The 25,901-nt window shown below is 38.2% G+C and overlaps 2 protein-coding genes across 2 annotated transcripts; both read left to right on the forward strand.

Annotated features, from left to right (window-relative positions):
* Positions 1-227: 227 nt before the first annotated feature.
* Positions 228-19,483, forward strand: LOC139096926 (uncharacterized). Its single transcript, XM_070648681.1, has 15 exons — positions 228-344; positions 1,330-2,613; positions 3,532-3,793; positions 4,652-5,796; positions 6,094-6,247; positions 6,704-7,768; positions 7,886-8,042; positions 10,121-10,217; positions 11,320-12,594; positions 13,565-13,826; positions 14,441-15,582; positions 16,473-16,626; positions 16,987-18,057; positions 18,672-18,828; positions 18,978-19,483. Exons 1-15 carry the CDS (start codon positions 280-282, stop codon positions 19,025-19,027), a joined length of 8,340 nt encoding a protein of 2,779 aa, XP_070504782.1. The 5' UTR covers positions 228-279; the 3' UTR covers positions 19,028-19,483.
* Positions 19,484-22,021: 2,538 nt separating this feature from the next.
* On the forward strand, positions 22,022-25,173 carry LOC139096966 (chymotrypsin-1-like). The gene is made up of 8 exons (XM_070648728.1): positions 22,022-22,174; positions 22,639-22,743; positions 22,846-23,309; positions 23,379-23,400; positions 23,569-23,581; positions 24,643-24,656; positions 24,716-24,820; positions 24,926-25,173. The coding sequence occupies exons 1-8, from the start codon at positions 22,126-22,128 to the stop codon at positions 25,081-25,083; spliced, it is 930 nt and encodes a 309-aa protein (XP_070504829.1). The 5' UTR covers positions 22,022-22,125; the 3' UTR covers positions 25,084-25,173.
* The last annotated feature ends 728 nt before the right edge of the window (positions 25,174-25,901 follow it).

A 25,901-nucleotide genomic window follows, 5' to 3' on the forward strand; every position in this document is an offset into this window, starting at 1 on the left:
AACATAACAATCTTGTGTTGCTGTCCCATAAATGATATTGTCTCAAACAATACAAAGTGTCTAATCCTGAATACTATTTTCTCTTCCACCCATACCTAAAAAAAATACATTCTAAATCTGATCCCTTCCACTAAAAATGACAAAGAGCTCATATTGAGCGACAGAATTAATAAAAAATAAATTTTACTCAAATTATCTCTGAGAAGTTTCTTATTTAAAATTATGAAAAGAATCACAGCAATTTCATCGTGATTCATTAATTCAAAAGTTAACAGAATAATGAGATTGATTGTGATTTTTTGTGTAATACTCTTTAAATTTCAAGATTATTTTTGTGATGATGGGTTAGTATTGTGTTATTTTATTGTGTGATTTATACCTGTAAATTGGATGTGATTGAGGAATGTTGAATTGTGAGTGGACTTAAAGATTTGTCATATTACCGACGGGAAGTTGGATTTTTTTGATAGAAAATGGGATGGAAATGTTCATGATCAAGCCAGTTTCCTTCACTCTGAGTGATAGAAGTGACAGTAAGGTATTCCGTAGTCTCGACAAATTCTCGAGACTGAGGCCTAGACAGAGGCTTATCAGGGAAGTATCGGTCTTGGTCTCGACATCGGGAACCCTTAGTTCGCAGGCCATAATCCACTTTTTTTGGAGCATTCCAATTTTGGCCGCTTCTAAATGGAGGCCTACCCACTCCGCTGTGTGATCACATGACTTAAACTGCCAATTTTGCTTGATCTCAGACATCGACTCAAAACCAGAGTTCAATGTTGACTCAAATTTAAATTAATTTTCGATTCAAAATTCGAATATAATATTGAACTATTCTATAAGCTCAACAACTAGCTCTAACGGACAAATAGACCATTTTAAGGGACCATCCCCTAACAGACAAAGGGCTCCCGAGTGCTTTCTCATCTTTAATACGCTAGATGATCAAGCTCGTAAGCGTTGCTCTTAGATAACACTGATTTGGAGATCGCCCTCTTTGTCTGCTCGGGATAGTGTATCTTGACAGCATATCCTTTGCCGGTTAGGGTAGACTAGTGTTATTTAAACCCGAGTTGACAGGATTATGTGAGTCCGGACCCCAATATTCCAAAAAAGCGCCTCAACTTTAGAGTCACCTTCCAAAAAGAATGGACACGCTTTCAATGAAATCTGTACTTTAATGAAGGCGATGAAACTTTTTTTTGAATGGCATCACCACTGGAATCCGAACTCCAGTGATGACCCCTCCACATTGAAGACCTCCCAACTATTGTCTAAACTCAATCATCATTAATCACATCTACATCATTAATCCTCTTTATTCCTCAGATTCGTAACAGTATGGGCACCAAAAGCAGTCTTTCCAGGCGGCGACTACAGTCTCTATTACCAACCAACCGGACTCAAACCGACAGAATCCAAATACAAAGCTTCATTTCAATTTCGTAAGAAAAATGCGACAGTTGATTTAAAAGCTGGTAAAGGAGGTCAAATAACATTTCCAAAAAAGCTGTCATCAGGATCTAGAAAAGACTTTAATCTCACCATGACGCTATATCGGAAGGTCACTAAAAGTGGTATACCAGTTGAGCAGTGTACAACAAGGACATTTAAAGTCGATGCTGAAAAGAGAAATTTCTACACATTTGTGCAGATGGACAAGCCAATCTACAAGCCTGGAGATGAGGTCAAGTTCCGTGTTTTGGTTATTGACAGGAACCTCAAGCCTTATCACATGAATAACATCCATATCAACATCACAGATCCATTAGATCGTCCAATGAAAGAGCTTAAGGATCTTGACGATAGCTTCTTGGGCGTGTTCAGCTCCAGATTCAAAATCAGCTCCAAAACATCCCTTGGTGACTGGAAAATTCGAGTTATTGTGGACAAAATGCATCAATTTGAATATGCGAAGGTCTTTCCAGTCCAAGAGTACGTGATGCCGCAATTTGACATATCCATGTCCATAGAAGCTAAGCACATGCTTGTCACTAAGGATTTAAAATTGTCATTTCATGCTCAGTACATTTTTGGCGAGTCTGTTCGTGGTGATGCTGTGCTGACTATCCTCGATCCAAAAAGTGGCAAGGAATACCTAAAGAAGCAGTTCCAAAACATTCAGGGCGTCCAGAAGCTCAGCTATAGCATCAAAAATGAACTAAAAGTCACGACGACATCAATCCTTCCATTAGAAGCATTTGTGACATTCTCGGAACCAGAAAGCAGCTACAGTGTCAACAGAAGTATTCAGTTCTTCATCCATGGTAGTTCCAAGTCTAAAATTGAACCACTTCATGACACCCATTTTGTTGCTGGACTTCCATTCAACATTAAGGTTGCTGTGTTCGCATGGAATGGTGATGTGCTGGAAAGTAACGATATTGTCGACATAAAGTTCACCTATGTGCTGGAAAATAATGAGAAAAAAATCTTTCCTGGTAGTGTTGGAATTGTTGATGGATATGCGACACATTTTTCGATTGCCCCTAAAAATGCAGTTGCTCTGAACATTCAGGTTAAGTTTCAAGACATTAGCTATAACAAGAAAATTGAGAAGAAGGAAGCTGGTATCGGACAAAATGGAATGACTGTCTTTTATTTGCCAAAGAAGTAAGTATTGATGATCTCGGGTTCTTAACATACTTGGGTTACTCTATCGTACCCTATCCTATCCTATACAACATCTACTCTAACTCCACCTCAACCTTAGAGTATCCAGGATAGCTTACCTTACCTTATCCTACCCTGTCAGATCATTTATTCAATCTACTCTAATTCCATCCTAAACCTAGAGTATTCCGGATACCCAGGATCCTGGACCTCTCCTTTACTCCATCTTCTCTAACTCTGTCCCATCCCTAGGATATCCAGAAGACCCTACCCTACCCTACACTATCCTATCCTATCCTATTCTATCAGATTCGACCATATACTTTCCTATTCGAACAGGCAGGACTTTCCTAGTGTACTAAACCTACTCTTACTCCGTCCCAGCCTCAGGGTACTCAGACGCCTTACTCTAACTCCGCCTTATTCTACACTATCCAATCCTTTTTTCCATCTACTCTAAATCCGCCTCAAATCTAAGTTACCCAGCACACCCAAGATACCCTATCCAACCTAATACTACCCTTTCTTTTCCTTTACTATCCCATCCTACCATATCCTCGGGCAGATTTGACTTTCCTAGTGTAATTCACTTACCCTAACTCCACCCCAGCCCTAGGCTACCCAGGATACAGATCCTATCCTAAACTCCACCTACTCCTCTTCCGCCCCCAGCTTCAGAGTGCCCAAGACTCCTTACTTTACATTATCCTACCCTACTCTTCCCTATTCTATCCAACCCGGCTAGACAGGAATTTCTTAATTCTCTCCACCTACCCTATCTAGTCCTTGGAAACCTAAGATAGAATATGACAGGGTAGCCAATGAGCCCAGGGTAGGGTAGGAAAGGCTAGGCTAATCAACATCATTCATTATCAATCAATAACTAACAATTCCAAATATAATTCCCTTAATTTCCAGACCAAAACTAGGCGATGAAGTTGAAGTAACGGTTGAAAGTGTCACAAAACTTGGAAAAATTGTCGTAATTATAATGTCACGATATGGAATCTCTGAAACTAAACATTTTGATTGTGAACTCAAGATGAATTGTAAATTTCCTGTTAAAATCACAAAGGATATCATCCCGCAGTCAAATATTAGAGTATATTATGTGCAAGAAACACGAACTATTATCTATGGAGAAACTGTTTTAGTTACGGATGAAATAGGAGATAATTTTGTAAGTTGTGTGGATTATGGGAAGGTTTGGTAGTTAGGTAGTGGTTCAATGACTCAGTTGGAAGCGTTACATAACTTCCGAACGTTCCTTAAATCAATTCTGTCTACATAACACCTTTGTGCAGCTTCTTGTTTGTTGGTATACCTGATTCAATAGCTATCTTAGCCGCAATAACAAAAAGTGCCCAAATTCCTTTTTCTTCTTGGTTACCTGCGGCGATAGCTGCTCCTACACCTGTTTCTGTGGTAGTAGGGCCAAGGGTCAGACACTTCAGTGGTACAGTACTGTACTTACTGTACTTCATACTTTCATATAAATCCAACAAGTACAGTAAGTACAGTACTGTACTTTTGGAGTGTCTGACCCTTGAGTAGGGCACAATGCGGTAAAGCTACCCCACTGGTACGGTATACTGATAGAAATGGTATGCCAAAGTACATGTACTGTGCTAATGGTGTACTAGTGGTGTGCCAATAGATAAACATTGGTGTGTCATTAGTACAACAGTGGTGTGCCAATGGTTCAGCATTGGTGTGCCAATAGGACAACAGTCTTGTATCAATGGTGCACCAGTGGTAAGGCATAGTAACATGATGGTGCGGTCCAGGTGCATCTGTGATACGATACAGATCTAGCCCTATGTCATTCTAAGTGTACCATAGTGTAATACCAGTGGTGTACCCAACCCATGATGTACCTAACACTTGGTGTACCTATGTATACCGTGCTATACCATACCTTATCACCATCATAGAAATCAGCATCATATGATCCAAAACACACATGGATCTATTTCCTTAATAATGCTTCCTTAATGACAATTACCTCATTAATCCCCCTTTTACTATATTCTTTCAGCTCAATGTCGCCTTACCATCAACTACCGTAAAAACTGGTGATCAAATAAAAATGAAATTTGAAACAAAATATAATTCCAAAATCTATTTGTTAGCCTTTGACAAAGCCTTGTTATCCCTAAGGACAGGAAATGATATCCAAAAATCTGATATTGTCAACAGTGTTGCTGATTATCAGAATGGATCAATTGTATTCTACACAAATTTAAAGGCATGGAGGACATGCACAGCAGAAGAGATTAAACGTGTCCAAAGTGGAATATTTAATACAACAAGTCATACAGGTGATACTTTATATGCTGAAGATTCGGATGATGATGATGACTTGAATGACTTGAATGAGGATGAAGAGGCATCGGAAGTAATTGTGGATCCAGTTGAGGATGGACTATTGAGAGACAATTTTCCAGAAACTTGGATATTTGAGGAACTGGACTTTGGGGATGATGATGAAGCCTTAGAAAAAGCCTTTAAAGTACCAGACACAATAACATCGTACGTAATATCAGCATTTTCGGTTAATGAGGAGTCAGGCGTGGCAATTGCACCGACAAAGGAACTAAAGGTTAAAAATGAATTTTTCATGAAATTAATCCTGCCTTATTCCATTAAGTTTGGTGAAATATTCCAACTTGACATTCTGGTCTACAATTATTTGGCATCAAAGCAGTCGATCGATGTTAAGGTCGACCTGTACAATCAGGAACTTAAAGAATTTGAATTTATTGAATTTGATGGAGATACAATTACTTCAAGTAGTGTCAAAAAGTCATCAAAGACAGTGACAGTTCCACATTCTAACCTCAAAAAAGTATCATTTTATATTCGACCAAAAGCCAGCAATAATCAGGGTCAGGGATATCCAAGAGCCATGAAACTATTTGTTCATGGAAAGACAAAGGACAAAAATGGAAAGACTTACACCGATCTGGTCAAAAAGGTTCTTCGTGTTGAGCCAGCTGGAATTAAAGTTTATGAAATTGTAAATATTAATTATGAACTTGATGGAACTCGAGAGCATCGTCATCAATTTACACTTGGAAGTGTCGATAATTTGGAAGAAAATGACTTGGATTATCCAAATGTCAGCATTGCTGTGGCTGGGGATTATTTGACGGATACTATTAATATGAATTCGAGATTTGAGTGAGTATTGGGGATTGGGGAGCTTTATTTAAGGGTATTTTAGGGCATTAGAGCTGAATTGGCATGGATTCAATGTGCATATGCCTCTAATTCAGTCTAGACTCTCAAAGTTCTGTCAACTCTGCATTGTAGGTTCATTAAAATTGATCAAAATATGAGCTTTGCATCCTAATTGTGGGAACATTCAAAAATTACGTAACATCTCCCTCTAAAAGCGTTACATAACTATTGAACAGCCCCCCTTTCGACATATACCAAAATCTAATCTTAGTAACCAAATTTTAACTGTATTTCTAGATTCTATCCAACAGATGGACTCGAGCAAAAGACATCAAAATTGAAAGGAAATGTTGAATATTTTCGATATATGATGTCAACAAGTAATAGACCAGCAACAACCAGTTTTAGTGACTACTATCAGTCATTGTTGAAGCAACAAACTGGAAGATGGGTGAGTTATTTAGGATAAAGTTCTCAGTGACTCTCTCAGTGTCTCTCAGTGTCTCTCAGTGTCTCTCAGTCTCTCTCAGTGTCTCTCAGTCTCTCTCAGTCTCTCTCAGTGTCTCTCAGTCTCTCTCAGTGTCTCTCAGTGTCTCTCAGTGTCTCTCAGTGTCTCTCAGTGTCTCTCAGGGTCTCTCAGTGTCTCTCAGTGTCTCTCAGTGTCTCTCAGTGTCTCTCAGTGTCTCTCAGTGTCTCTCAGTGTCTCTCAGTCTCTCTCAGTCTCTCTCAGTGTCTCTCAGTCTCTCTCAGTCTCTCTCAGTGTCTCTCAGTCTCTCTCAGTGTCTCTCAGTGTCTCTCAGTGTCTCTCAGTGTCTCTCAGTGTCTCTCAGTGTCTCTCATTGTCTCTCTAGATTCACAATAATTCAATTCTAATCATTCCAACTATTTCTCATTCCAATTCTTCCAGAGACTTGGTGCACCATCTGGTTACCGAGCATATTTTGCTGAGGCCATCGCATCCGCTATGGAAATGGGAGCACTTCCAGTGAACAAACGAATCATTCGAAAGGAACTTGATGCACTTAAAAATCAACAAACAGAAGATGGACATTTTAAGGATTTTGGAAGTTTTCCTGAATTTTTAGACACCGACCGTGAAGAGACAGCACAGTACTTCCAAACATCATTTGTGCTGGTTTCATTTTTGAAATTTAAAGGATTTATTACAAAAAGTTATGAGGATGTGATCAATAAAGGCTTTGAATATCTCAATAATCCACGAAATAGACTTCATACTGACAATGAAGGACTATCCATAGCTGCATATGTCTATGCACTTAATGGACATCATGATCAGGCACAAAATCTACTCAACGAAATTGAAAAAGACAAATTTCAAGTCAATGACAACCAAAGATGCTTAAAGATATCAAGCAGTCACAAGAAGTGCAACATCAGGCACACATCATATGCAGCTATTGCATACTTTACAATGAATAAGATACAGTCTGCAAAACCATTAATCAACTGGCTACTTGAGTTCCATAATTTAAATAAATATTACTCAAATACGCACTCGTATGCCATCGCAACGGAAGCAATTGCTAAGCTTGCCAGTTCCAGGAGATCACATGGAACTAACTTTACAGTAGTATTCAAAAATGAAGCTAATTTCAATCAAGTCGTCAACATTGAACAGAAGAACATTGCACAACCAGTCACAGTTGACTTTCCTGAATACTCATTGACAGCGGACATGACAATCAGTGGATATGGATTCTGTTCAATCACAACAATCATCGAGAAAACAGTCACAATTGGCAAAACTACGCCAGATTTTCAAGTTACTGTTAAAACATCAAGTAAAAGACTTAGTTCCAATGAGAAAACTATTAAGGTTTGTGCTGTTTATAATCCACATGGTGATATAAGTATGGCAACATTGTATGAAGTCATTTATGATGTGGAGATGCCTAGTGGATATATCTATCTAAATATTGTGGATTTTGAAGTTAGAGCTCATGATATTAAGGTGAGTTGGGTGATTTATGGATGTAATTTATATTTACAGCAACAAGGGGCAATGACGCTATCCTGTTTTTGATCTTTTGTCTAATTTTCAACCCAAATATTTCCATTCTTTTTCCAGATGGTCCAACAAAGACAGAAAGCATCACGAGTCATAATTTACTTTAATGAATTTAATCAATTAAAGGACTATTGTGTTGAAATTCAGGTTAAGAAAGCATTTGAGGTTAAGAATGCTAAAGATTCTGGAGTTAGAGTCTACAACTTTAATGATAAACGTAAGTTTTATTGGTGATAAATTGGATAGACTTTAATTTTGTTATGACTTTTATTCACAGAAAATATGGCGATTGTTTTCTACAACTTGAATTGAGGATTAAGAAGTGGAATTTTGGAATTGCCGACGGGAAATAAATTGTTTGATATTTTATATACAAGAATTTGACTTTTATGAAATTTTTGAATTTTTGTATGAATTAAATTTAAATAAATTTTAAAATAAAAAGCTGTAAAGTTACAAAAATTGTTAAAATTGTTTTAATCAGAGCATTTTGCCGGGACGCTGCTGTACTTTTCAACCATGCTGCTGTATCCCGACAAAGCCTCAAAATGTCCTGTTTTTTCAAAAAGTCCAAAACTTCATACAAATATTGGAATTGAATATTGAAAATTTTCCTTCAGAAGGTCCGGGTTCAAGCCCAGGACTGAAAATATATTTTTTTTTTTAAATTTCAATCATTTTCTGCATAAAAACCATAGTCAAAAATTATGCCAATAGTGCTAAACTTAGAAGTGTCCCGATTTTTTGCGAAAATCCTCTGGCCACCCTACGGAAATCGAACCTTAAACGTCTGGGTTAGTATTGGCTTTCCTAACGACCCGGACTCAATTCCATGGAAAGTCTAGTTGATTTTGAGTGCTTAATCGCTATTCTACTCAAGTCAATTCGGTTTGTATTATACGTGATACACAATTTATGGTTGGGTAGATTGTAGTGATAAACTCAGGGTCATGCTTTGTGCAGAGTTGTGAATCTATTGTCTTCAAAAAGTATGTTGACTTATAGCGAAATATTAAGAAAAATCTCCCGTCGGCACCCGTCAAGAATACATCAGATGGTCACCCTAGTTTAGTCCTATAAAATTTATTAAATTATGAAATATATGAATTAAAGATGTCACGTCATGTGAGCGGCTCCTCATCCAAAAAACCCAAAGCTTCCATTATCAGCTGAAGGTCAAAGATGATGAATAGTCAAGGAAGTTAATAAATAAGTATAATAAAAGTTTAATAAATTAAGAATTTTATATTTTAAAACAAAAAATATTTTTTATTATTTTCTGTTATTACAATTCATATTAAGACATGGTCAATGACTGCAGATCCGCTCATTTAGACATAACTTTTTTCTTTACACAAGTAAAAGCCTTTGTCAACATTTCCTGCACCTTCTCTGCTAATCGTTTTATTTCAAAACCTTTAAAACCTTCTTGAAAATTTGGATTTGGATCTGATAAAACTACAAAGGTTACTAATATCTTCTTTACTTCAGTTTTGAAGTTGTCAATACATGTTAAACTATCAAATTGTTGTTCCAAATTTCCATAAAATTCCTCGAGTCCTTCCATATCAACTATTTCTGCACACGTTTTACTATCAAGTTTCATCGATTCAACGGCAAAATTGAACTTTATTAAAGGAGAGTCTGGATTTAAGACCTGTAACTCCTTCTTGAAGCATTCAATATGTTCACTTTTAAATGTTTGATGGTAAGAATCAGTTATACTACCGATCAATTCACTCCATGTTGTTGTTTTTTTTGTGGTGCCAGTTATGCACTCTGTAGCTGCTCCATAGATTAAGATTATTGCTTCTGGATAATTCAATTCTTTAGTTTTTATGTTATAATAGTCAACTTTATTGATTAAGCAGTCTTTTCTTTGTTTTGTAAGAACAGTATTCATCTCATTGTTGATTGAATGTTTTTGGGCAAGAATTTGATACTTTTCCAAAATTTCTCCATACCAATTATCAAAAGTTTGTCTTCGATCATCAAATTCTGACTCCGCTGACGTCCAAACGACGACAAACGCAAGAAACACGACACAAATTCTCACATTCATTTTGATTATACTTTAGATGATTTAAAGTAAACTAAAACCAAAAATTGATTAAAGTCTTATTTTATATGATTAATTTCAATTTCTCAAAATGTCCCCCACCTTACTCAGATTGAGTATTGTAGCCTTATGTACGGGGCGTAGCTTAATTTCATCAAAATGAGAATTCGTGATTTTTTTTGGAGAGAGTGGATTTAATTTTAAATAATACATTTAAATACGATGCTTCATATTAGTTTACCGCGACATCTCTACGAGTAAGGAGATGAAGTTCTTACTAAGCTTATTTTTTTCGCTTATCGCTTGGAATTTTGTGATTGTTGAGTGTGATGAGTAAGTACCGAGTGGATTTAGAAAGAATTAAAAAAAAAATCCCCGTTTATAAGATTTGATGAATGTTAAAATTCTTGAGTGATCGTTTGGCCCTTACTAAGTTGGGCAGAGGGGGGTGGGCTAGTGATTTGTACAATTTTATTAAGAAATGCAGCCAGAAGTGAACAAATCACCCGAAAGACTCACGGCGTAGAAATGGCCAAAAATCTGAATCTAGACCGACTTGACCCTGATCATACCGGATCATTACCGAATCAATACCGGATTTTCAAAAATTGTCCTTTCCGAGCCGAATATATACTTAGTCTGTTAATCGATTTAAGTTAATCGATCAAAGAAAAATAACTCAGTAACATAATACTAAGCTATTGCTTCTAACTCGAGCTCTTAATTATGTCTGCTTGCTAAGATCTTATACCTCAGCCAGCCAGTCAGTCGATCAAAGTGAAGTTATGCGTCATTTTTTTTTTTTTCAAAAATGCGACTTCTTGGATTTTTGGTGTCCGAACTCCCAAAATCCTGGCAATTCTGTCGTATTTAGTCTAATTTATTGCCAATTGGATATATATGTATATATATATATATAATGTCTGAAGGACCCAGCCTTATGAGCTGGAGATCCTGCGATTTAAATTTTTTGTACCACACCCTTTAGACCTACAGTTTATAGTGGGATCCGAACCACTTGCAAGCTCTGCTAGTCTGTAAGCTAGCAGTTATCATTTCCTTATCACTATAATTGTTCAAAACAGCTTTTTGAGCTTCAGATGACGTTTTTATTGCGGTTTTTTTCGGATTTCAATCAACGGCAGCATAATAAGCTTGTATTGCTGTCTTAATAGTCTTAATATTAGGAATTTTGTCCACTTCGATGGAAACTTTCTTATATCTTCTAATATAGCTTGATGCTACCCAATTGTACTTAATCCCTCTATTGAGGTACAAAGGGGCAAATAGCCGCATTTAAATAACGTCTGTAGACAGTTCAATCTTTCGATAACGTCTGTCAATTCGGGTTATTGAGAACTTTAGTGTCCTTATCAACATATCCAACCCAGGACCTTGACAATATCTAATAATCCTAAATTATTCTCTATTCTAGACTTGTTGGCGTTCTCGTCCCAAAAGTTACTCACGAAGGACAGCCTTACAACACACTTATTAAGGTGTTTGACCTTGAAGATCCAGCAGAGGTTGCAGTACAATTTCACACCTTAAACACGACCTATTCACTTGTTAATGAAGGAACTAAAGCATTTCAGTATGACATCTCTAAATTTGGAAGTAGGAAATCCGTAAATTTAACAACAACACTTTATCGTGAGAAGAAAATTCATGGAAATGCCGTTAAGCAATGCAATACACAAGTGAGAAGCATAAAGGTTGAATATCCACGATTTTACATCTTTATACAATTTAATAAGCCAATCTACAAGCCTGGTGATGTTGTACAGTTCCGTATAATTGTTGTGGACAAACAATTGATTCCATATCAGATGAATAACATCAATATTACAATAACTGATCCATATGATCGACCTATGTATGAATTTGGTGATCTTGAAGATATGAACCTTGGTACGTACATAAGTACATTCAATTTGAGTGATCATACATTACTTGGTGACTGGAAAATGACAGTTATAGTTGAAAAACAGACCAAATATCAAGCATCAAAGATATTTCCTGTCCAAAAGTATGTCTTGCCTTTATTTGCATTAAAAGTCGACACATCATCAAAGCACTACCTGAAAAATCACAAATTAATCATATCATTTGGTGCCAAATACTCATTTGGTGAATATGTTGCTGGAAATGCTGTGCTGACCATTTATGACACATCTGACAATGCAGTATGCTTCACAAGGAACTATCCAGGCATCACAGGAATCCATACAGTAACGTTGAATATCCGAGAGGATTTAAAGGTCTACCTGGCAAGTGTGATGAACTTTAAGGCAACGGTGACATTTACGGAACCAGAAACAGACACAGAAGTTATTAAATCAACACTTTTTAGTGTCCATGATTCAGAAGCGATGTCCATTAAGACAGTACATTCAAATACCTACACACCAGGCTTGCCATTCAACCTTAAAGTATTTGCTAAGAAATGGAATGGCGATAAGTTTATATCCGAAGAGCCTGTATCCGTTAAAATTACATACAGCCATAAAGGCGGGAAGAGAACATCGATGAACTTGAATCCGAAATTAGACGATGGTGTGGCTAATAGTGAAGTGATTGTTCCACTTGATGTTGAGACATTTGACATTGAATGTAAATTCATAAGCAGTAAAACATATAGGAAGAGATTGACGATGGCTAAAGTTGAGCAGACACGAAATTCAATGATTCTTGAGTATAAACCTAAAAAGTAAGTTGAATTGGATTTAATTGGATGTTTTAGGATTAGGGTTGTTAGGTACATGAGTGGCACAGGTCAATTAGGGTCCGTACTTACTTACTTTGCTGGTCACACCGATCAACATGGATCCATGGCCTCCCTTATTTTGCGTCTGAAGCTGACTCTATCGCTCATCAATTACCGATGGCATGTGCATTACCATAGCTATCGACAGCATCCCTCCATGAGCTCTTGAGGTGCCCACGTGATCACTTGCCTTCTATAAAATCAGATTAAGGACCGTTCAAAACATTAAATATTCACATTTGGACCTACATTCTCTTAAGAGCGTTACGCAATAACGGACAGATCAACTGTGATCCATGAACTTCATTGGTCTCCGTAAGGTGTGCGAATTCGGAACATATACAGTCACGTACTGCACTTAGCCTAACCATACCAAGTACCAACTTCATTTTCTCCTAGTAGAGACCATCAGTCCAAGCATCACATTGTAGGGATCAGCCATACTAGACCCAGGGTTAATACAGGATGCGTTGACCTAGCAAGTCGCCATCCTTAAACCAAACGCTATGAGACTCAACGATAGAGAATCGGACTGGAACTAACAACGACGAACTTTAGCCTTAATCGATCCAAAATTCGACACCTGGCTGGTGTGACTCTGGGATTTATATCGAATCTGGCACTAATCCAGAGCCATGAATCCGGACCTATTCGGAATCTGTCAACAAGCCAGAGTCACATCAGCCTGGAACCGAATTTTGGATTAATCGTTTTGTGCTGCTCGTGATAGTTGCTTTTGGAAGGGATCTGGTTGGCAACTTGTGTGCGGCGACATACTAATGTGCCTCGACCGTGGCATTGTGTACCGTGTGCTGTTTCGGTCCATGCCTATTACCAGGATGTCCCACGAAAAATAAAATTATAGTCTAATCTAATTTAATAATTACCAAAAATTCTCCCTTTTACTTTTTAGACCAGTCTACGGAGAGGACGTTGAAATATTTGCAAGCAGTGCCTACAGAATGGAGCAAGTTCTTGTTAGTATTGTGACGAAATTTGGAGTCTTAAAAAATAAGGTTGTGAGCTGCAATGACAATACGGCATGTAGTTTTACGCTATCAATAACTGCTGAAATGATGCCAAGTTTTACAGTCGAAGTCTTTCATATTAGGGACAAGAATATTAATGAGCATGGAAGCGTTAGCATTGAGACGGAATCATTAGGGACGAATTATGTGAGTTGAGGATGAATTTTAATAGTTTGTAAGGATTACAATCAAAAATCAAGCACCTGGGAAGCGTAATTATGACATTTCCTGCACTAAAGATGCGCATGCTTTCATTTTCTGAACTGTAGATGCGCAAGTAAACTTTTACTGCATTTTTTGATGAGCAGGCAAACATATACAGCATTTTAAATGCGCAAACCTGCGTTCCTTGTGTTTTTAATGCGCAGGACAATCTTAACTGCTATTTAGATGCGCAGGCCTACATTGTTTTGTATTTTAGATGCGTAGGATTAAATATTATTGCACTTAAGATGCGCAGGCCTACGTTTGCTTAATTGTAGATACACATGCCTACATTTCCTACATTTTAGATGCGTATGCCTGCATTTTATATGCGCAATCCTACATTTCCCGTATTTTAAATTCGTAGGCTTGCATTTTCTGCACTTTAGGTGAGCAAGCCTACATTTTGCTAATTTTAGACGCGTAGGCTTGCATTTTCTGCGCTTCAGATGCGCAGACCATCATTTCTCGCATTTTAGATGCGCAGGCTTGATTTAATTAACCAATTAATGCTATTTAGACACAAAATTATTAATCAAACTTTCATTCCATTTTAGCTAACCATGAACATGTCAAGCACTGTATCAAATGTCAAAAAATATGTAACAATGACATTTGGTACAGAAGAGGAATCAACAATTTACTTATTAGCAATCGACAAAAGTCTCAAATTCTTAAGAGATGGCAATGACGTCAGTAAAGATGATATCGTTAAAGAATTGTCAGCATATACTGGACAATCCGAAGTCATATTAGATGACATGACATCATGGCATGACTGTACAGCCGACGAAATTAAACGTGTTGAAAGTGGACGTGTTAAAATTGAGGAACAAACATCAGATACATTTGTATCAAGTGATGACGATGAAAATACTGATGAAAATGTTGAAATAGATGATGATGATGATGATGGTGATGGATCGGAACCAACTATAGAGCATGAAACAACTGAGGATGACTTGATGCGTCAAGAATTTCCAGAAACGTGGATATTTGAATCGATTGAAGTTGAAGACACAAAAACGACCAAAACCTATAAAGTTCCAGACACGATAACATCATGGCATATAACAGCATTCTCAGTAAATCAAGGTAGTGGACTTGCAGTCATTGAACCACAAGAATTGGCAGTTAAGAATGAATTTTTCATCAAAGTATCATTGCCGTACTCAATTCGATACAAGGAAGTCTTACGTGTTGATGTGCTGGTGTTTAATTATGTCGATGGCAATAAGCCATTGGACGTTAAAGTCACACTTAAAAATGAACATTCTAAGCAGTTCCAATTTGTTGAATATGAGAAAAAGGGTCAAGTTTGCAGTCCAAAATACAAAAATTTAGCGCAAGTCGTTCAAAATGTCAAAGTCGACGGAATGGGCATGAAGAAAGTGTCATTCTATATCCGATCAAATCCAAATGATGAAAATGACAGAAGTAACAAAGTAAAGTCAAAAAAAGTCATTGCTATTGCGACCGCAACAGACAGTTCCGGTAAATCATACAAAGATGGATTACAGAAAAGATTGAGAATTGAGCCAGTTGGTATTAGAAGATTCAGGACTGATGTTCGCACGTTTGTTGTTAAGGGTGAAAGGAAGAATGACGAAATTGCAAATTCGACAAATGTTAATTCAAATTACTGTATTGTTAGTGGAGACTTCTTGACTGATATTATCAATCTTAATTCTGGATTTGAGTAAGTATTGCACAACACGATACAGTACGACACGATACAGTACGACACGATACAGTACGACACGGTACAGTACGACACGATACAGTATGACACGATACAGTACGACACGATACAGTACGACACGATACAGTACGACACGGAACAGTACGACACGATACAGTACGACACGATACAGTACGACACGATACAGTACGACACGATACAGTACGACACGATACAGTACGACACGGTACAGCACGACATGATACAGTACGACACGATACAGTACGACACGATACAGTACGACACGATACAGTACGACACGATACAGTACGACACGATACAGTACGACACGGTACAGTACGACACGATACAGTTCGACACGGTACAGTACGACACGGTACAGGACGACACGATACAGTACATGGACAACAGTACGACACGGTACTGTACGACACGATACAGTACGACACGTATCGCGGAACGTATCACGGAACAGGACCGTACAATGATACACCAAAGTGTACTCATGGTGCTAATCAGTACTGTATCAACGTCGATTCCCATCAAAGACTAATCTCTTAATCATTATATAGAGCAATGGTGGGCAACCTTATAATTTTTGTGGCACAACTTGGTAATAAGCTTCGATCGAAACCAGAGTTGCAAAACATTATCAAGAATTATCATGAATTTGTACGGTTTTTGCCTGTCACAGGCACCTGTTTTGCAACTCTGATCGAAACCATCGATGGCATTTCCATATAGTGTTGCCGGCTTACAAGTGTACCGAGACACACAGGTTGCCCACCACTGGCTTAGATATTAATCCAATAGATTCTCATGACTATGCTCCCTGCATGATATACCTCAAAATATTGATCCTAATCAAAAACTTCAATTAATTTTAGAATCTACTCAGGAGACTGTCTTGAACAGAGAACATCAAAGCTGAAAGGAAATGTACAAGTTTACAAATATTTCCAGACTAAGAAGAAGGCTGTAAATAAAGACTATTTTCGTCAGCAATATCAGGCAGTTTGGGATGCACGTGGAAAGCGTTATGTAAGTTGGAGATGTTTTTTTGGTTTTGATGATCAGTTGTGTTGATGAATTACTGGATGGGTCATCGGTGTGTTTGGTGGTAATTAGTCTGTAGTCAATTAGGGTCTATAGATAATAAACCTAAATTAGTCGTAGGGACTAGGATCCCTAACAAGCAAAGAGACTGCTTTTAGGTACCGTAGTAGCATTTCTGTGTACCATGAAAGCATGCTCTTTGCTTTTTAGGGGATGTAGGGATGTAGGATTGGTCTGTTCCAATTAAACCTATCCAAATCAACCATTTCTAGTAAGGGAACTAACAGCTTAGCTTCCATTTAGCCTCATGACTCCTCAAACTAATAATCTTCTTCCTAATTTTAGAATTACGAAGATAAAACTGGCTACATATCCTATTTTATTGATGCTGTTGTTCCAGCAATGGAACTACAACTTATAAATGCAGACATACCAACAATTGAGAAGGAACTTGATAAGCTTAAAAAGCAGCAAACTGACGATGGAAATTTTGAAAATTTTGGCAATTTTCCAAGTTTCAGTGACGATACAAAGAGAAAGGACACCAGAACATACTTCCAGACAGCATACGTCCTTATCTCATTCCTTAAAGCTAAAAAGTTTGTCACAAATAGCTACCAGGATGTTATTGATAAAGCATTTAAATATTTGGATAGTAAAAGTATTCGAAATCTAGTCGATATTGAAGGTAAATCAATTGCAGCATATGCTTATGCACTAAACAAGGAAGACGGTGCAGCAATTGATACAGCAAAGGATTTCCTTGACGGTATAGAAGAAGTCATGATTGACTATGGTGGCAATAAAAGATGCTTTAAAATTGAAAGAAGTAGTTCAAATTGTGACATGAGACATACAGCATATGCAGCTATGGCTTATTTAACATTGGATGATATTGGCAAAGCAATGCCGTTGATATATTGGATGATTAAGGAGTACAACTTTTATATGTATCAAGGATATACATATAATACAGCTATTTTATCGGAACCGATTGCTGATGCTGCAGTTGCCCTCGGTGTTGATTTTACAAATTTTGAGGTTACTTTAAAAAGTGACAATAAGCCTCTTAAGAGTTTAAAGTTTGACAAAAGGAATAATAATTATGAAGAAATTCCATTCATTCCAAATACATTATCGCTTGACGTGACCGTAGATGGAACTGGATTTTGTTCAGTCACAAGAGTTGACGAAATAATCATCACAGAAGCTACAATGATTGATCTATTTACGGTCACTGTAACACCAAGCACATCAAATACACAAAATGAGAAAATTGTTACTGTTTGTGCATCTTATAATTCAACAGATCAAGAAAAAGACTCAATCTTGAATGTTGTGTATGAGGTTGAGTTTCCGAGTGGATACATCTATGGTGGCATTGTGGATGAGAAAAAACAAAGACAGGATATTAAGGTAATTGATATCCAATTTCAGCTTCCTTATGTAGATATAAAGTCAGATAGATAGACAGTCGCCTACCTCCCTTACCTACCTCACCTCCCTTCCCTACCTCACCTCCCTTCCCTTCCATTCCCTTCCATTCCCTTCCATTCCCTTCCATTCCCTTCCATTCCCTTCCATTCCCTTCCATTCCCTTCCATTCCCTTCCATTCCCTTCCATTCCCTTCCATTCCCTTCCATTCCCTTCCATTCCCTTCCATTCCCTTCCATTCCCTTCCATTCCCTTCCATTCCCTTCCATTCCCTTCCATTCCCTTCCATTCCCTTCCATTCCCTTCCATTCCCTTCCATTCCCTTCCATTCCCTTCCATTCCCTTCCATTCCCTTCCATTCCCTTCCATTACCTTCCATTCCCTTCCATTCCCTTCCATTCCCTTCCATTCCCTTCCATTCCCTTCCATTCCCTTCCATTCCCTACCTCTCCTTCCCTTACCCTTACAACTTTTAAGCCTATTTCCCTTTTGTTCATGTACCTGAAATATCCATATGTCTAATCATAAGCCCGACACATCATTCTAAGTTCCTACAATACTAATCCTGTTCCATTTTTCATATTTTTTTAAACAGCAAGTCGAAGAAAGGAAGTCAAAGACTATTGCTATCATTTATTACAATGATTTTAAGGATCGCAAGACATATTGTGTTGACGTAAAAGCAATGAAGGTCCATGATGTTAAGAATGCACTTGATGCTGGTGTTAAGGTTTATGACTTTGATGATAAAAGTAAGTTTGAGTTTACCGGAACAGACAAAGAGACATGCTTTCAGGGTACAGATATACCAGTATGGTAGCTGAAAGCAGTCGCTTTGCCTGTTAGGGATAGTGGATTTATTTTAAGTATTTTTTATGTATATTTTATATTTATTTTATAGAAAATGTTGCTATTGAATTTTACGGATTCAAATCGTCAGTGACGTGTTAAGATCAACAGAATCTACTAAACTACATAATAACTACGGATCGGATTTGGGACTGCTCACTTATTGTGTTATAGAATAATGGACCCTTGTCTTCCTCTCACTCTAATCCTCGTCTCTTCTGCTGCCCTCTCTTTCCTGATCACCTCTCCTTCCCCCTCCCATATTAACTTACATACTTCTTTGGTCGTACAGATCGATTGCCATCCATGACCTTTCTTAGATGTCTCCTAAAGCTGGCTCTATCGCTGGCTTCCGTCTACCAATTCCCGATACCAAAAGCCCTATCATCAGCTTCCTTCTTTTTATCTGAGCGAAATAAGTGAAAAGTTTCTATGCAGCTCAATATACTCATCATCCTGGAATCAATTATGCAAAAATTTTCATATTTACCAAATTAATAAAATGTAAAATTGATGAATAATTGAATAAAATTTATCAAATTTTATGCAAAAATCAAATAAAAATTTATTTATGCTCTACAAAATGCCAATGTCCTTGATAAAACCAGCAATGTCCAAATAGTGCTATTTGATAGCGTATATCCTCAACAACCATATTAAAGTGTTCAACACGCTGCATACGTAACGAACTACATCTACAAAGAATATGGATGAATATTAATCTCTGGATGAAGGAAGGCATTAATCAGGAATTGCTCAAGCAAAAGTAAGTTGCTGGATAGGTCAGTCTATGCTTTCTCGCTATCGGGATCGGGATCGGGATTTCCCGGGATATCCCGAAAATTTGAATCCCGATCCCGATCCCGAAAATTTATCGGGACCGGGATTTCGAGAAAGCATATAAGCCACACGCTTTTAAAGCTGGCTGTATCACAAAGCTTGTACAAATCATCAGTTTTGACATCTAACTGGCATTCCTTCATTACCGTCCTACGCCATGTTGCTCTTGGAGCACCTGGACGCTTTTTTCTTGTGGATTCCAACCAAGGGCAGTATAGCAAGCTTGTGTCTCTCCCCCCAGCTACAATACTATTCCATTTACGAACATGAAACAATAATGATGCAAAAATGTCAATTAGAAGTCAAATCAGAGAATTTGTACAAACTTCGTGATGAGACCAGCAATAGAGTCAGATGGAAAGCCTCATTTCAATACCCAAGACTCCAAGTCAGAATCTATTTCCAATAAGTAATTAAAATCTATTTTAATGAGTCACATATCAGCATGTCAGCACATTTGCCGTTACAAAGAAATAAGTATGATACTTTTTTCAGACAGATTGTCTTCTTAGAAGATCCCCTCGATTAATCAATGTCAGAGGTTTATCAAAATATAAACAACTTGGAAATTCCGAGTAATTTAAAAAATTCAAAACATTTGAGTGATGAGATTAAGCTTGTTGACATAGCTTTATGATGAAATACTTTAACACTTTTTGTTATCAGCTGCTGAATAAAATTAATTTTAAACACATGCATGACACTGAGGTCAAATATAAAACAAATTAAGTATATATAGAGTCTGAATATGCCAACGGCAATTAATTTTCAAATTACCGACGGTACTTAGAGTTGACAGGACTTTTGGAATTCCGGACCGTAGTTGCAAAACAGGCACCTGTGACAGACAAAAACCATTTACTTACTTACTTCGCTGGCCGTACAGATCAAATGTGATCCATGGTCTCCCTCAGTCGGTTCCTGAAGCTGGCTCTATCTCTGGCTACCGCTTGCCAATTACCAATTCCAATTGTGACACTATCTCTATCGACAGCTTCCTTCCATGAGTTCTTTGGCCTTCTGCGCGATCTCTTGCCATCTAAAAAGTTGGATTTAAATACCTTTACCAATGGAGCATCCACAGGCCTTCTGATAACGTGTCCAGCCCACCTAAGTCTATTTACATTAATGCTTCTCACAATATCAGCTTCATGGAAAAGCCAAGAATTTGTACGGTTTTTGCCTGTCACAGGTGCCTGTTTTTGCTACTCTGGTCTGAAATTCCAAAGTCATGTCAATTCTGAGTACCGTCGGTATTTTGAAAATTTGCCGTCGGTATATTCAGTCCATATATACTTAATTTGTTTTATATTTGACCTGCTCGTACCATCAAAGTTAGCTGCGTACCGCTTAGGATGAAATAAAATGAAAAATACTTTTAGCTGCTTAGAATGGACTTTAGTGATGCAGGACGTTCCTACACGATATTAAGAATAATAAGCAATGATTTTTGTATCATATCCCGTTAAACTAATATCATGGACATTAATCATGAATGTACTTCTTTAATTTGGTAATTGGCAAGCGGTAACCAGCGATAGAGCCAGTTTCAGGAGCCGACTGAGGGATGCCATGAATCACACTTGATCTGTACGGCCTGTAAGTAAGCGCTTCTTTAAAGCTGGCAGAATTCAATTTTGAAGTCCATCTCCACTTGAATCCCATGGTGTCAGACTCCCAGAGTCCTGCCAACTCTGTATCTGAATCTTTTACTTATTTTGTTCTCTTTTAAGGATGTGTCTTTATCCGCAGAGCTTTACTGTCATGTTCATCGAGTCGTAATTGTTAGTACTGTAGCTTTCTTAAGACATATTGGGTTAGGAGATGGACAATTGTAAATCTTACAATTTCTATCCTGATTGTTTAGGTTTTCCAAAAACGGGAATTTTCCCGGGAATCCCCGGGAACAGGAATTCTGGAAATCTTATGATTGTTGGGGCTGCCACTCTTTAGGGAGGGTTGGGATGGACTATTAGTCAGTTCATATGTCGGCAAATGGTTCGATTCAGCGGTACATTTAGTGGTAACAGGGAATACCACGAGAAGATATTCACTTGACACTCAGTCAGCTTCCCAGAAAGACATTGGCATCCACAATTCCTCAGAGCCCTCAGAATCATCAAATACATACAAACCTAAGCTTAAAAAGAGAAAGAGAGTGGATGGAGAAGAGAGCTCAATTTAATTAAAGAAATAATTAAAAAATAATTAAAATTTCCCCTAACTTTAGTCACAAACATAACATGATCAATAGCAGCTTTCTCTTAACATTCACAAATACCAGTAAAATTGCATATAAAAAGTCAATCGATCGTTCATTTTTCATGAAGACTTCAGACAGTTTAGATCATTAATAAAAAATGTACAAAATAATTTTGCTGCTTTTATGCATGCTTAGTGTCTATGGATGTAAGTATTTAACAATTATGATCCCGGAAAGCACAGCGGACAGCAATTAAGCGTCGAAATGTCATGAGGTGCGCACAGATTGCCTACAACTGCTGTACAACTCCAGGCCAGATTCCAAGAAATCTCAGATCAGCCTTGGATCCAATGGACGTTGTGATTTCACCAACTCTGCACGCTGCATGACCCAAGGCATATCAATGCAACGTACCTAGTGTGTCGCGAGTCACACAAACTGAGTTAGTGTGACTAGAAAAGCGAAAAAGGCATCCGAATCCAACTAAACTTTCTCTGGGATTGAACCCGGGTCGTTAGAACAGAAGTCCGACGCTCTAACCACTTGACCATTGACGCTTTTTTGCTGACAGCCTTGGATCAGATTATCATCAATTTTAACGTCATGTGCTTTCCGGGAAACAGAAAAATAAGCATAAGAATTTAATACTTTATTTTATATATTCATATAGTACCGTTGGACTCCAGTCAGATGGACGCACCATGGCATGTTCATTTGAACATATCAAATTTACGTTGTGGTGGAAGCTTATATAAGGGCAAATATATAATAACAGGTAAATAGTCAATTGTGTCCCCAACAAGCATAGAGATTGAGACTTGATGTCAGCTTATGATTTCTGGGCTTTAAGTCACTGTTTAACTGTATTAATCCACAGCCGCCCATTGTTTTGATGCATTTCCTGATGGACATTTCGACGGACCTCGTGCTAATTATTCTCAAATTCATATTTATATCGGTGAATGGAAGCTTGGACAAGATCCCGACTGTAATGATGATGATAGTAATGAAATTTGTGATAATGTCATTAAAAAGTCACCGGCATCAATCAAAATTCATGAGAAATATGACAAAAATAATCGTGATACTAAGCACAACCATGATATTGCTATAATAACAATTAAGTCACCACCAAGAGAATCGGATATTGTTGGTAATGTGCTGTTGTCGGACGACGAGTGTGATGATGATTTTAAGGAACAAGACTTGAAAATTAGTGGTTTTGGCGAGACAAGTCCATCAGTACAAGCCGTTATCAGAAAAAGGATGGACATTAAAGTATTTGAGCATAAAAAATGTTTAAAGGATTTTCAGAATAAAGTTTATAATCCTGCACATCATGTAAGTGTTGCTATACCTGACTCACCCTCAAATTCAGTCATTGATAAAAAAATTTATTATTAATTTCAGATCTGTGGAGCTGGAAAAAATGGTAAATTTTTTTAATTTCACCTGGAAGTCACACGGTGACATAGAAATGGTTAACTCTTGTCTGATGCTGAATTTTGTCCATTTTCTATGTCGTGTAAATTCCGGATTTAAAGCTGATTATCAATACAGAGAAATAATGTCATGTATTTTATGTTTTGTTTATTTGTAGGTCTTTCTACATGGTAAGGCATTAGTACTAAGGATCAAGGACAATTTTTAGGATGGCAGGCTTGGCAGGCTTGACAGGCTTGGTACAGGCTTGGCAGGCTTGGTACAGGCTTGGCAGGCTTGGTACAGGCTTGGCAGGCTTGGTACAGGCTTGGCAGGCTTGGTACAGGCTTGGCAGGCTTGGTACAGGCTTGGCAGGCTTGGTACAGGCTTGGCAGGCTTGGTACAGGCTTGACAGGCTTGGTACAGGCTTGGCAGGCTTGGTACAGGCTTGGTACAGGCTTGACAGACTTGATACAGGCTTGGCAGGCTTGGTACAGGCTTGGTACAGGCTTGGCAGGCTTGGCAGGCTTGGTACAGGCTTGGCAGGCTTGGTACAGGCTTGACAGGCTTGGTACAGGCTTGGCAGGCTTGGTACAGGCTTGACAGGCTTGGTACAGGCTTGGCAGGCTTGGTACAGGCTTGGCAGGCTTAGTATAGGCTTGGTACAGGCTTGGTACAGGCTTGGCAGGCTTGGTACAGGCTTAACAGGCTTGATACAGGCTTGGCAGGCTTGATACAGGCTTGGTACAGGCTTGACAGGCTTGGTACAGGCTTGGCAGGCTTGGTACAGGCTTGAAAGGCTTGGTACAGGCTTGACAGGCTTGGTACAGGCTTGGCAGGCTTGGTACAGGCTTGGCAGGCTTGGTACAGGCTTGGCAGGCTTGGTACAGGCTTGGCAGGCTTGGTACAGGCTTGACAGGCTTGGTACAGGCTTGGCAGGCTTGGTACAGGCTTGGTACAGGCTTGGCAGGCTAATGATATTTCTAGCTGAGTGGCTTGCTGGATGATTGACTTCTTAGCATGCTGACTGAGCTTGTGCATCTACCATAATTAAGGCAGTGGTGGACAACCTGTGTGTCGCGGCACATTAGTGTGCCTAATTATTCTCGAAATGTCAAGAACCGTTTGCCGTGGGATTTTTTGGTCGATGTTTACCAGCATGATGTGCCGCGAAGTATAAAAGGTTGTCCACCACTGATTTAAGGTGATTAAGTGCTGTTAATTCTATTCTTTCATGATTAACATCACACAGCAAAGGAGACTCGGGTAAGTCATCAAATTAATAACAATTTTGACAAAAATAGCTAAATATTTAAAATCAATAGGTGGCGGTGCTGTTTCTCAGATTACTGATGATAATGATGAAGTAAAAACATATCTACAAGGCATTGTAGTATTTGGTTCTGATGTTTGTGGTGATGGAAAGCCAAGTAAGTTAAGAATGAGCATGCAGTGGATGTTAAGGATTCCCGGCTACCTTTATGACTTTTGTGAACAGCACCAAAGCTTTAAACTTAATTTATTAATCCTTACAGCTGGTCTTCTGAAGGTGTCATGCTTTACTGACTGGATTAATGGAGTAATTGATCCAAAATCAGTTAAACAAAAATCAAAAGTTATTGAAACTACAACCTTAATTACATCGACAAGTACGCAGTTTGAAGAGGATGATGAGGATGTTGAGGACTTCTAAGGAAAATGAAGCTAAATTCATAATTTTGGATTTTATTAAAATTATATCCAAAAAAAAAAATAATTAAATAAAACCAGGTGTAAAATGAGATCTTTGACTATGTTGTCCATCAATCCTTTCAGCGTTCCATACTCGATGAAGGGTCTGCGACATTAAATACGGATAGATTGGCACTTGGTCGCCCTACCAAATTATTCTTGAATAAGCTAATTGGACTCCGTAAGGTGTGCGAATATACAGTCACATGCTGCACTTAGCCTAAGCACACCAAGTACCAATCTCACCTTCGCGTGGTGAAGACCGTCAATCAAAGCCACATTGTGGGACGGAATCAAACGAGATCCTGGTTAATACAGTGTGCGTTGGTCTAGCAAGTCGCCATCCTCAAATCAAACGCTAAGAAACACAAATAGAGAGCCGGACTGGAACTAACGACGACAATCAAAGCTAAACGAAAAAGAACAAATGATTGGAATGTGCGGACGCTGTCAGGACCGGGAGCGTTGTCAGTATTAGTGTTGGAACTTCGACACTACAAGTACAATATCACGGCGATACAGGAAACGAAGTGGCATGGACAGCAAGTATTCGAATGTCAAAGGTTCACTATTTTCTCGTCTGAAGGAACTAAAAGCACAACTTTTGGCACAGGATTTATTGTGGATCCAAAATGAAAAAAGCACATTGTAGATTGGACACCAGTCAACGAGAGAATGTGCGTGCTGAGGATAATCAGGCAAGGTCCTGGTTAATACAGTGTGCATTGAACTACCAAGTTACCATCCCTAAACCACCCGCTAGGAGACCCAAGAGGGTGG

This window comes from Chironomus tepperi, unplaced genomic scaffold (genome assembly GCF_022539635.2).
Source record: "Chironomus tepperi strain 1889 unplaced genomic scaffold, CSIRO-AGI_Ctep_v1 contig_409, whole genome shotgun sequence".
Lineage (NCBI taxonomy): Eukaryota > Metazoa > Arthropoda > Insecta > Diptera > Chironomidae > Chironomus > Chironomus tepperi.